We start from the raw sequence: 13,274 nt of genomic DNA, 5'->3' as shown, positions 1-13,274 counted from the left end.
CCCTGCCTTGGAAAATTCTCCCAATCCTCGGGTGTGCGGGTTCCTCAGGGGGCCGCACGGGGGGCGGTGGGCGTGCTCCTGTGACCACCCCCTCCCCGGGCCAGGCCGGGCCTGGCCGCCCGCGAGGCCCTGGCCGTGTTGGACTTGTCAGCCTCGGGGGTGCCCAGCTGTCGAGTTCAGATCCTGGTTATGTCCGCGGTCCTGGGGTTCTTGAGAGTCACCTGGCTTCCCAGTTTCCCCGTTTCCCAGGGTTGTGGTCAGTACGAAGAAGGGCGGCCCGCAAAGGGCCTGGCGCACCCAGTACACATCCATTCCGATGCCTTTCTCGCCTGATAGCTTGCTGCCAGAGCATTAAGAAAAAGTTGCCCGCGTTTTCTTTGGCATTCTGGAATAGGGCCTTGTTTGCACTTAAAAAAAAACTGGCTCACTGTGTGAAGGCTGGGGCTTGAGCTCTCGGGATGTAATATACATAGGAAACAGTACATTAGGTAAAGACGTGCTTTGAAACTATTTTGAGCACACGAGGCCTTAAAGAAAAGGAAGCAAGCTGAGTTGGGCTGCTGGTTTTAGTCATCTGAGGAGACCTGTAATCTTGAGATCTGCTTGTTTTTCTAGCACATGGGAACTAAAGAAGAATTTGTTAAAGTCAGAAAGAAGGACCTGGAACGACTGACAACTGAAGTGATGCAAATACGGGACTTCTTACCCAGAATACTAAATGGGGAAGTACTGGAAACCTTCCAGAAATTAAAGATTGTAGAAAAAAGTGAGTCATATTTCACCTTCAGCAGTCACGGAGGGTGACAGCAGTGTGTTTCAGCAGGTTTACTTTATGTAAATAACTGGGAAGCTGCGAAGTGATTGTAAATAAAGTCTAAGATACTGTTACAGTCTTTGTAATTATCTTTGGGAGAGTCAGATAAGACTTATAAGAATGGGCAAAAGGCAAAGCACTCGCTCAGTCGTGTCCGACTCTTTGCGACCCCATGGACTGTATAGCCTACCAGGCTCCTCCATCTGTGGGATTCTCCAGGCAAGAGTACTGGAGTGGGTTGCCATTTCCTTCTCCAGGAGATCTTCCCAACCCAGGGATCGAACCCTAGTCTCCCGCACTGCAGGCAGACGCTTTACGGTCTGAGCCACCAGGGCAGCTCCATAAGAAGGGGAGGGGCCCACAAATGAGTAACTTGGCCTTGTGTAGGTTCCTGTTGGAGGAAGGGTTGCCAACTTTCTGAGTATCTGTTCCCAGCTCTTTACCTTTTATCTTTGGCAGAAGGGTTTTATACTTTTATTATTTAAAAGCTCTGTTCTAAAAATTAAGTCCTTTCTTGTATACATGCATACAATCTTATACAAGATCCTCTTATGCAAAGGATCCTTCTTTGTAAAAGGATCTTGCCATTTAGCAACCTTGCATGGATTCAGGCGTGTCTAGGGATACGGTCTCTCTCGGTGGAGGAACCACTCAGTTCTAGCACCGATTTAAGTTGCTAGAACTTGTCAGTTCATGTTCTGAGATTTGAGCTCAGCCATTGCATCAGGTATTGATCTAGAAGCCTCTGTTGGAGTTCTTGGGGGTGTTTTGGATTGATTCGGTTACTTTCCTGACAGAGGCTGAGTTACTGTTAAACCAGCTGTCAGTGGTTAAGGCTGACTATTTGCCATCACTACCTAGCCTCTAGAAGAGGTGTGTCTGGGGGCCACGTCATATTGTTAGCTCTAGTCCAGACAAGAAGCTGTCTGGACTCAACAGTACATGTCTCTGGTTTGTGGAAGAGCATCCGGTCAGGGGGCTGGCATCCAGTTAGAAGCGAGAGTGCTATGTTCCCATGGCACCCTGCCTGTTTATTCTCCCTTAGGAGTCCTCAGATGCACTCTCCCTGGCCCGTGGTGTGCTCTGTGAGGCGGGCTCCTGCAGATTGCGTGCCTCTTCCTTTCTGGTTGCCAGTGAAGACTCACCGAGAGAAGGAAGCCATGGGCAGGAGGAGTTGGGGGTGTTTCCTCCTGCTCCCTCCATAGCTGTGACCCTTGGCCAGGGGCCTCCTCCACATTCCCAGCTCTCACCAGCCTGTAGGAACACTGTCCCCTCTCCTCCTTTCAGCTGGAGGGCTGCTGCCAGTCCCAGGTGCCTTACCATCCTTGTCGGGTCTCTGGCCCCTGCTCTACCCTTTGTAAGTAGTCCTTTCCATAAAGTCCACAGCAGGGCTTCTTTGTTTCTGCCTGGGACGTTGCCAGGTATGCCCCCATCACTGGTTACCGTAGCTCCAGGTCGCTGTCGACTGCATGTGCGTTCAGCAGCCTCAGAAGAGCAGTCAGTCATCTTGTGTGCCTGTGTCTTTAGGGAGGACAGTGTTGACGAGCAGCTGAGGATGTTAGCCTGCTGGGTAGGTATACTTCTCACTGCAGATTAACACACTGGCATTCTGAAAAACACAGGGACTTCTCATGAGCTGGTTAGCACAAGTCAATTTTTGGAGATTAATCCTCTGTCAGAATCAAACTAGTGGTTACAAAAGCGAGGTCCGTAACTGCATCCGTGGTGACGTGATCACAGGCAGACTTTAGGAGGTCTTGCCTCATGGCTCTCGGCCTCCCCAGCCGTGTTGTCACCCCCTTTCCCATCGGTCTTCTCAGTCTGCTCTGCAGGTTCATCCTCTGCAGCAGCTGTCCAGCTAGTAGAGGCGCTCAGGCTCTTCTGCCCTCACCGCGTGGCCTCTCCGAGGGCAGTCTGCACACTGGTGGCTTCAGTTGCCATCTTGATGCCCATGGCTCCTAGGCTTTCCTCTAGCCTCACCTCTTCTCCAGGGTCGGGGCCTGTTTCTGACTCCTACTTGGCATTTCTGCTTACTTGTTTCACATTCACTTCAGATTCTAAGTGTTTGTCTTAGTGTGATCGGCCTGCAGCCCTCAGGAAGGACCTGTGTTCTGACGAGGTCAGGTTACTGGCTGGTTGCAGTGAGGGGGACCACTCACTGCAGCAGAGGAACCGTGGGCCTCCTGCCACCAGAGGAAGAGACAAGTGTTGCTCTAGGATTTGGAACGGGGCGAAGTGTAGGCGGCATGTGGGCGAGGCTGTGTTCTCATGGGCTCCACGTGGAGTAGGGCTGTGTGTGAAGGGGTCAGCACTGGGTCTCACCACAGTGGCCCCAGGTCCTGTTTCCTTGGAAACTACAAAATGCAGATAGAAGAACATGAGGTCTAGGAACCTTTTATTTGAAGCCCTGCAGCCAGCTGGCTGTTCAGGCTGGGCTCCCCGTCACAGCAACTGCCATCCCACAGGCGAGTGCATGTGTTTCTTCCTTCTCACCAGTATAAGTCCAAACAGCAGAAGTTCTGGTAGTCCGGGGTTTTACAGGATAAAGCAAACCAGCCGCCACTGAAGGAGGGGTCATCATGACAGTTTCCTCTTGCAGTGTGTCCTTGGTAGAAATATTGTTTCCTGTTAACTTGGCAGCCAGCTTTCTGTGTCTGTTTTCCAAGCCCAGCAGATTGCAGGACAGATTTTCACTTTCTCAGAGGGAGGCAGTGTTACTTTCTCACATCTGATGCATGCTATCCCTCCCCCACCCCCCGACACTGGACTTTCCCAGCCTCCCCAGGGCACTGCCATCCAGAGACCTAGGATCTTCCTTGTTGCCCACCTCTCCTCTCACTCTTCACTCCCCTTCCACCCCCTACCTGCTCCCAGTGAGTCTTGTACTTTTTTCCTCGTGGATGCATCAAGAATTCCTCAGCTGCCTCCACTGTCACTGCCGCCACCCATGGCCAGGCCCCTGTCATTTTGCCTGAATCCCTGCTTCCCAATAGCTGTCACTCATTGCCACTCGCCAGTCCACTCTGCATACTGTAGCCTGATTGGTTTTTGACAATTCAGTTCAGTTTTGTCATTCCCCTGCTTACATCAGTTATCAGTGGTTTCTCCTTGCTCTTCAGATAAAGACCAAAAAAATCAAACTCCCACCCAAAACCTCTCCCAGCTTAAACCTTAACACTGTACCACAGCTTGAAAGGCTTTGTGTTATTGGACTTAACCTCCTCCACAGACTCACTTCTTATCTAACCGCCTAACTATTATCTGTCTTCCTGTTAGATGCTCTCATAATATCCTGTACTTTTCCATCAGACAGTATGGTTTTAGCCCCCTCTTCCAGTGTAAGTTGGTATATTCTCTGAGCCTGGCTGATTCCTTGAGGAATCACATGAGCTGGAGCTCTGAGGAACAGGTCCCTCAGAGCCTGTCCAAGGATTGCAGGGCAGCAGCAGGAGCTGTGTAGCACGTGTTTATCCCCCGTCTCCCTGGCCTGTGGTCCAGGGGAGCTCCTGGCTTTGTGTGCCTCCCATCTTAACCAGTGACAAGGGCAATGTGAAGATAGGAATGGGTGCTGGCAGGGAAGAAGGAGGGGGAAGCCACACACCTGACTTTAGGCAGGTTTCTTTAGAGAACAGGTGTGGGTTTTGGATGCTTGGGATGGGCTCAGGCTGCACAGGCCAGCCAGGGAACTCAGGATGGCGTGATGGGTGTCAGGTCTGCCTTTCGCATAGGAACTTAGTTTCCTCTGGGAAACTGGGCAGGTAGGTGGTAGAGGCTGGAATACTTCTGCAAGGGTATTGCCTGAGAATCTTTAGGGAACAGATGAGCATTGAGGGCAGAGGCAACATTAGAAGGAAAAGGGGAAGACTTTAGGCTAGGATGCAGCATGTATGAAAGTCACAAATGGGAGTGAGCAGGGTTGGGTGTGAGTTAAGCTCATTTTCCTGCTTGACGGGTGGAATAGAGGTTGGGGTAGTGCAGATGTCAGAAAATGTGAGCAGTTTATAGAAGACAAAATAATGATGGATTGTTTTAAGTTTGAAAGGAGAGGCAGTTGGAAATGAGCACGTGGAAATGATACCTAAATAGTGATCAAAAGGACATTTTCAGGGGAATGATTTTGTATCTGAGTGTAGGACATGTTGAGGACTTGGTTGGCAGATGGAGAATTAATGTAGACGGCTCCTGAAGGAAGGTCTCAACTTTATGTGAGGGTATGGACTCTGTCTTGTGACAGGATGTGAGGGGAAGTGGTTGGTTGAGAGTAACTGGGGGCCAAGCACAGCAGGAGGAATCTGAGGACGAAGTCCTCTGCAAGCTGCTGCTCATGAACGTCTACAGCGGGGGTGGCAGCGCTCACCTCGCTGCAGGTGTCGGGGTTGAAAGTGCCGTCCTTTTTGGCCCGTGCTTGACCTAGGCGTGCCTGGGACGCCCTCCCTCAGGTGGAGGGGCCCTGGCCGTCCATGTGATGACTGCGGAGCTGCACAGTCCTCGCCGCGGGTGTGGCAGCTGGCTGCAGAGTTGTCCTGCGGTGGGCCAGGGTCAGCCCTTCTGGCTCCCGTGTGGCTCAGTGTCCGCTGTGCACAGAGGAAGTGAGCTCGCCCCTTCTCTCCCATCCCTCCCGGGCTTATTGTTCCCGCAGTGAAGGAGTTATTACCACATCAATGTGTGTCAACAATTTGTTTTAAACTGGGAGAGCCCTGCCTTTTTTATTTAAATTAAAGTTTATGTAGTATGTGGTTGTTCAACCTGTAAAATAAATGGAGGTTGTATTTTATGCATAATTATTTGAAAAATTCAGTTTCGTAACACTTATTTTTAAAACCAGTGGGTATAGTGAAGGTGTTTTGATGAAAACAAGTGTACTACTAGAGATTTTGGAAGACAGTTGTAGTACTCAGTCCTATTTCTATTTTCATGCTGCTGGTTTTTTATTTTTGATCACACTGTGCAGCTTGTGGGATTGTGGTTCCTGGTGAGTGAAAGCTCAGAGTCCTTGCCACCAGACTGCCAGGAAATTCTCTCCAGTTTCACTTTTAATTTTGGTTGTTAAGTAGCAAGAAAAAGACAAATCCCAGAGGTGAGTTGCAAGTGAGAAAGCTTTTAAACAGCTCACTTTGCAACATCAGGATGGTTTTCAATTAAACTGATCTTGAAGCTTGGAATCAGATGTTTCTCAATTAAGTCACAAAGTCTTATTTCTTGTCTTTCCTAGTTGGCTGGTGTTCATTTTGGAGAGAGATGATGGAAAGGCCACTCAGCCTGTTTAAACTTTCATTGTCTTATAGAAAACACTCTCCAGATGCATTCTGTTGCACTTGAGATGCTAAACAGTACGCTTTGAGGACAGCTTGCCACCTCAGTGGTGGTCTGTCAGAGTCATCCGAAGTATTTAATTTTACATGTTGACACCAGATGTAAACTGCAGTCTCACTGCTGACATTTTAAAATTTGCAGCATTAGTTTTAACTTTACAAACTTCCTTGTTTAAATAAGTATGTTTAAATGTCAGCACTGCGAGCCAACTTGTTTTGTACATTGACTCTCAGCAGTGACTACAAAGGAGTGCAGCCATGATATACTGAAGAGTTATTTGACTAGTTTCTTAGCAGTGGAAAAAATAATGTCGTATAATTTAAAATCTGTACAGCAGCACCTTGCCTCTGTGAGCACAGTGCAGTAGCACTTGCTGAGATGGGGGCCGCGCGTGTCATCTGTGCTGTCTGTGTCTGTGTTACAAATAGCCACCGGCCACCTGTGCCAAACTGACCCAGTGCCTTTTATCGGAAAGACAGTTTTTCCCTCCTGTGCTAGTGTCTTTTGTCATGGTGGCTATTTATGTACGGGTCTGAGTCTCAGTTCTTTATTAGTTTTATGATTTATTTAAACATTATTTTTAGATGTTACTATGTATTAGTTTTTGTATTGATTTTCTACTTGGTGATGTTTTTACTCTAGCTCCCTGATGAAACTCTCTTATTGCTTGTTTCTGGAACATACTGATCACAGTTGTTTCAGAGTTTGAGTCTGATAAATCTACTCTCTGGATCACCTGTTGATCTGCTTATATTGTCTATTTTTCCTCTTGGTGGTCCTGGTAATTTTTTATTATTATTATTATTGATTAATGGAGTTTTTAAAAATGGAGTGTGTCGAGCCTCTGGAAAGTGATATTTTTCTCCAGCAAGGATTTTCCCCCCAGCTTCTCTAAGGATGGAGTCCGAGTAGATCACTGTAACCCAGTTGGGTTGAGCTGGTTCATGGCTGGTTTGAGCTGGCCTGTTGCTAGTTCTTTCTCCCTCTTAGGGTTTTGGGTCTTCTAGGGGATCTAACTGAGCGCTTGAGTCATTTCTCAGAGTCCTTCTGTCCAGGAGGCCCTGACCTTCAGTTCTGATCTCTCGAGTGCCATGAGACTGCTGGTAGCTCTGTGTGGCCTCCTGGGCTCTCTCCACCACACCCCCCACCTCCTCCCACCCCCACCCCCTACCCTCACTGCCTTCCTCTGTAGCTGTTCTACCCTTACATGCTACTGAGTGCCTGTGGGGTCTCAGCTGTCTCATAGCTCTGTGCTCGATTCCCTCTGCCTGGCGAGAAGCTCCTCCTGGCCTTGCTGCCTCTGCCTGTGCTGCTTTTGAGTGTGCAGGTGCCTGGGGAAGAGCGGCTGGAAGGCTGGGCTTGCTTCTTCAGTGCGCTCCCTCTCCTCTGGAGGGTCCTGGCTCTCAAGGCCTGTGTAGTGTGGTGACTCAGACACTTTGAAACAGCTTTTTGTGGTTTGTTCAGATTCTACTTCCTACTTGTTCTTGGAGGAAGATTGATCTGTTCAGTCACTGTGCTATCTGGAAACGGAAGTTCTTCCATGTATGTTGTTATGATTTTTAAATTGTTACAAATATCTTGGGATGTCATACAGAAAGTACAGGCTATGGATACATTCTAAAGATACATGACAATTAAATGCAATACCTGAAGCTAGACTCGATGCTATACCTTGAAGGAAAAAATGCTATAAAGGGCACTCTTAGGTCAAATGACAAAATTCTAATGTCCATGGTAGGTTAGATAAAGGTATTAATTTGTCTGAAGTTGACAACTTTATACTGGGTGTCTAAGACAGTATCCCTATTGGAAAATATTCCCTGAAGTATTCAGAAGTAAAGAATCGTGCTAATGTAACTTACCCTTAACTGGCTGAAAAATACAGTGTGTATGTGCTTGTGTATGGTTCAAATGATAAGTGAATGTGGTGAAATGTTAACCGTAGGTAAGTCTGTGTAATGGGTACATGGATATTCTTTGTATTATTTTAATCCATGCAACATTTTGTAAGTTTGAAATTACTTCCAAATAAAACATTGAAAAAACATATTATAAAATGGAAATACTAATTAAATGTTTACAGAACCATAAGCATTCCTGAGGTGCTTGGGTTCTTGGTCGTGGGGTTTGGAAAGCACTGCACTCCATGATTTCTAAAGCATTTGTGGGGTTGTTTTGAGATTAATTTCCCAGGAGCTTGATATGAATAAGAGGAGGGACCTTTGTTTCTGTTCAGAGTAGAATTATTCTGGCCCAGAGAAATATGAACTAGAGAGAGAATCATTAGAGCACAGTCTAATCATTAAAGAGTGAGTGCCAAGAAGAGATGTCTTTTTAAAGGCATGATGATTTATCACCACTTTCTGTTTTGGCTGTGCTCGGTCTTCACTGTGGCACGTGGGCTTCTCCAGTTGCAGTGCGCTGGCTTCTCTCGTTGTGTCCTGGGGGCTCCAGTGCAAGGCTCAGTAGTTGCCCCACAGCATGTGGGATCCTTGTTCCCTGACCTGAGATCAAACCCAAGTCTGTTGCATTGGAAGGCAGACTCTTAACCACTGGACCAGTACGGGAATCACCCCAAAAGAGATTTAATTTCATCAGAAGTTTATTATTCGCTTCCCTGATGGCTCAGCTGGTAAAGAATCTGCCTGCAGTGTGGGAGTCCTGGGTTCAATCCCTGGGTTGGGAAGATCCTCTGGAGAAGGGAATGGCAACCCACTCCAGTATTCTTGGCTGGAGAATCCCATAGACAGAGGAACCTGGTGAACTACAGTCCATGGGGTCGTAAAGAGTCAGACACAACTGAGTGACTAACACTTTCCTTTATTGTGGTCCAGATGAAGTATTAGCAGAATGTATCAAGTCCAAGTCCTGGCAGGAAACAGAAGATGTAAACAGAGTATCGTGAGGACAGACCAAGGTGGCCAGGTTTGGGGCACCAGGAGTTGGGAGGCAAAGGCCCAGGACCTGGAGGAGTGGGGCTCTGTGGCCTCCCAGAGAGCGGGCAGGTTGGCAGGATGGTGGGTGCTTGGCACGGCCACAGTCTCAGCTGCTTGAACCTGGCAGGGGCCATGTGGTGGGGAAGCAGATGTCCTGACCTGCCTCCTGTTCTTGTTTCCTGGGGGAGGCCCACTTTCCAAATTCAACAGGAATCCATAAGCAAGGGAGGCTGGTTGCTATGAATGTTGACTTCAGGCTTCTTACCTGTTGGGCCAGAGCAGGTTGGAGAGATCTGAAGGGCACATGGGGACTGTCCAGAATACACGCAATGGGAAAGGAGAAAATTGACTGTACGGGGCTTATGGGCTGAGGAGCAGACAGCTAGCCAAGGTGGAAGCGGTAGAGACGTGTAGTTGTTCAGTTGCTCAGTTGTGTCTGACTCTGCAACCCCATGGACGGCAGCATGCTAGGCCCCGTTGTCCTCCACTATCTCCCAGAGCTTGCTCAGATTCTTGTCCATTGTGTTGGTGATGCCATCCAACCATCTCATCCTCTGTTGCCCCTTTCTTCTCCTGCCCTCAGTCTTTCCCAGCATCAGGGTCTTTTCCAATGAGTCAGCCCTTCTCATCAGGTGGCCAAAGTATTGGAGTCTCTGCATCAGTCCTTCCAATGAATATTCAGGGTTGATTTCCTTTAGGGTTGACTGATTTGATCTCCTTGCAGTCCAAGGGACTCTCAAGAGTCTTCTCTAGCACCACAATTTGAAAGTATTAATTCTTCAGCCATCAGTCTTATTTATGGTCCAATTGTCACATCTGTATGTGACTACTGGAGAAACCATCAGTTCAGTTCAGTCGCTCAGTCGTGTCCGACTCTTTGCGACCCCATGAATTGCAGCACGCCAGGCCTCTGTGTCCATCAACAACTCCTAGAGTTCACTCAAACTCATGTCCATCGAGTTGGTGATGCCATCCAGCCATCTCATCCTCTGTCATCCCCTTCTCCTCCTGCCCCCAATCCCTCCCAGCATCAGGGTCTTTTCCAGTGAGTCAACTCTTCGCATGAGGTGGCCAAAGTATTGGACTTTCAGCTTCAGCATCAGTCCTTCCAATGAACACCCAGGACAGATCTTCTTTAGGATGGACTGGTTGGATCTCCTTGCACTCCAAGGGACTCTCAAGAGTCTTCTCCAACACCACAGTTCAAAAGCATCAATTCTTTGGCACTCAGCTTTCTTCACAGTCCAACTCTCACATCCATACATGACCACTGGAAAAACCATAGCGTTGACTAGACGAACCTTTGTTGGCAAAGTAATATCTCTGCTTTTCAATATACTATCTAGGTTGGTCATAACTTTCCTTCCAAGAAGTAAGCATCTTTTAATTTCATGGCTGCAATCACCATCTGCAGTGATTTTGGAGCCCCCCCCCCGAAAAGTCGCACACTGTTTCCACTGTTTCCCCATCTATTTGCCATGAAGTGATGGGACTGGATGCCATGATCTTCGTTTTCTGAATGTTGAGCTTTAAGCCAAATTTTTCACTCTCCTCTTTCACTTTCATCAAGAGGCTTTTTAGTTCCTCTTCACGTTCTGCGATAAGGGTGGTGTCATCTGCATGTCTGAGGTTACTGATGTTTCTCCTGGCAATCTTGATTCCAGTTTGTGCTTCTTCCAGCCCAGCATTTCTCGTGATGTACTCTGCATATAAGTTAAATAAGCAGGGTGTACTTATTTATTTACAGAATATACAGCCTTGGTGTACTCCTTTTCCTATTTGAAACCAGTCTGTTGTTCCATGTCCAGTTCTAACTGTTGCTTCCTGACCTGCATACAGATTTCTCAAGAGGCAGGTCAGGTGGTCTGGTATTCCCATCTCTTTTAGAATTTTCCACAGTTTATTGTGATCCACACAGTCAGAGGCTTTGGCATAGTCAGTAAAGCAGAAATAGATGTTTTTCTGGAACTCTCTTCCTTTTTCGATGATCCAGCAGATGTTGGCAATTTGATCTCTGGTTCCTCTACCTTAAAACCAGCTTGAACATCTGGAAGTTCACGGTTCACGTATTGCTGAAGCCTGGCTTGGAGAATTTTGAGCATTACTTTACTAGCGTGTGAGATGAGTGCAATGGTGCGGTAGTTTGAGCATTCTTTGGCATTGTCTTTCTTTGGGATTGGAATGAAAACTGACCTTTTCCAGTCCTGTGGCCACTGCTGAGTTTTCCAAATTGGCTGGCATATTGAGTGCAGCACTTTCACAGCATCATCTTTTAGGATTTGAAATAGCTCAACTGGAATTCCATCACCTCCACTAGCTTTGTTCGTAGTGATGCTTTCTAAGGCCCACTTGACTTCACATTCCAGGATGTCTGGCTCTAGGTCAGTGATCATACCATCATGATTATCTGGGTCGTGAAGCTCTCTTTTGTACAGTTCTTTTGTGTATTCTTGCCACGTCTTCTTACTATGTTCTGCTTCTGTTAGGTCCATACCATTTCTGTCCTTTATTGAGCCCATTTTTGCATGAAATGTTCCCTTGGTATCTCTGATTTTCTTGAAGAGATCTCTAGTCTTTCCCATCCTCTGTTTCTTTGCATTGATCGCTGAAGAAGGCTTTCTTGTCTCTCCTTGATATTCTTTGGAACTCTGCGTTCAGATGCTTATATCTTTCCTTTTCTCTTTTGTTTTTCCCTTCTCTTCTTTTCACAGCTATTTGTAAGGCCTCCTCAGACAGCCATTTTGCTGTTTTGCATTTGTTTTCCATTGGGATGGTCTTGATCCCTGTCTCCTGTACAATGTCATGAACCTCATTCCATAGTTCATCAGGCACTCTATCTATCAGATCTAGTCCCTTAAATCTATTTCTCACTTCCACTGTATAATCATAAGGGATTTGATTTAGGTCATACCTGAATGGTCTAGTGGTTTTCTCCACTTCAATTTAAGTCTGAATTTGGCAATAAGGAGTTCATGATCTGAGCCACAGTCAGCTCCTGGTCTTGTTTTTGCTGACTGTATAGAGCTTCTCCATCTTTGGCTGCAAAGAATATAATCAATCTGATTTTGATGTTGACCATCTGGTGATGTCCATGTGTAGAGTTTTCTCTTGTGTTGTTGGAAGGAGTGTTTGTTATGACCAGTGCTTTCTCTTGACAAAACTCTATTAGACTTTGCCCTGCTTCATTCTGCACTCCAAGGCCAAATTTGCCTGTTACTAGAGGTGTTTCTTGACTTGCTACTTTTGCATTCCAGTCCCCTGTAATGAAAAGGACATCTTTTTGGGTGTTAGTTCTAAAAGGTCTTGTAGGTCTTCATAGAACCGTTCAACTTCAGCTTCTTCAGCGTTACTGGTTGGGGCATAGACTTGGATTACTGTGATATTGAATGGTTTGCCTTGGAAACGAACAGAGATCATTCTGTCGTTTTTGAGATTGCATCCAAGTACTGCATTTCGGACTCTTTTGTTGACCATGATGGCTACTCCATTTCTTTTGAAGGATTCCTGCCCACAGTAGTAGATATAATGGTCATCTGAGTTAAATTCACCCATTCCAGTCCATTTTAGTTCACTCATTCCTAGAATGTCGATCTCCTGTTTGACCACTTCCAATTTTCCTGGATTCATGGACCTAACATTCCAGGTTCCTATGCAATATTGCTCTTTACAGCATCGGACCTTGCTTCTGTCACCAGTCACATCCACAACTGGGTGTTGTTTTTGCTTTGGCTCCATCCCTTCATTCTTTCTGGAGTTATTTCTCCACTGATCTCCAGTAGCATATTGGGCACCTACTGACCTGGGGAGTTCCCCTTTCAGTATCCTATCATTTTGCGTTTTCATACTGTTCATGGGGTTCTCAAGTTAAGAATACTGAAGTGGTTTGCCATTCCCTTCTCCAGTGGACCACATTCTGTCAGATCTCTCCACCATGACCCGCCCATCTTGGGTGGCCCCACACGGCATGGCTTAGTTTCATTGAGTTAGACAAGGCAGTGGTCCGTGTGATCAGATTGGCTAGTTTTCTGTGATTATGGTTTCAGTGTGTCTGCCCTCTGATGCCCTCTTGCAACACCTACCGTCTTACTTGTAGCTTTGACTGCACAGACCTTTGGTGGCAAAATGATGTGTCTGCTTTTTAATATTCTGTCTAGGTTTGTCATAGCTTTTCTTTCAAGGAGCAAGCATCTTTTAATTTCATGGCTGCAGTT

General features: G+C 46.8%; 1 protein-coding gene across 4 annotated transcripts in view; it reads left to right on the top strand.

The window, feature by feature from the left end:
- HSF2BP (heat shock transcription factor 2 binding protein) overlaps positions 1 to 13,274 on the top strand; it is an 85,049-nt gene that overhangs the window by 1,330 nt on the left and 70,445 nt on the right. For all 4 annotated transcript variants that reach the window (XM_055569764.1, XM_055569767.1, XM_055569766.1 and 1 more), the window contains one exon: positions 616 to 766. In XM_055569764.1, the coding sequence (XP_055425739.1) occupies positions 616 to 766 (151 nt within the window). The remainder of the gene's footprint in view (positions 1 to 615; positions 767 to 13,274) is intronic.

The sequence above is a fragment of the Bubalus kerabau genome, chromosome 2, assembly GCF_029407905.1.
Source record: "Bubalus kerabau isolate K-KA32 ecotype Philippines breed swamp buffalo chromosome 2, PCC_UOA_SB_1v2, whole genome shotgun sequence".
In the NCBI taxonomy this organism is placed as follows: Eukaryota; Metazoa; Chordata; class Mammalia; order Artiodactyla; family Bovidae; genus Bubalus; species Bubalus kerabau.
The sequence above is the reverse complement of the archived record's forward strand: the minus strand, read 5'-3'. Positions and strand labels throughout refer to the sequence as shown.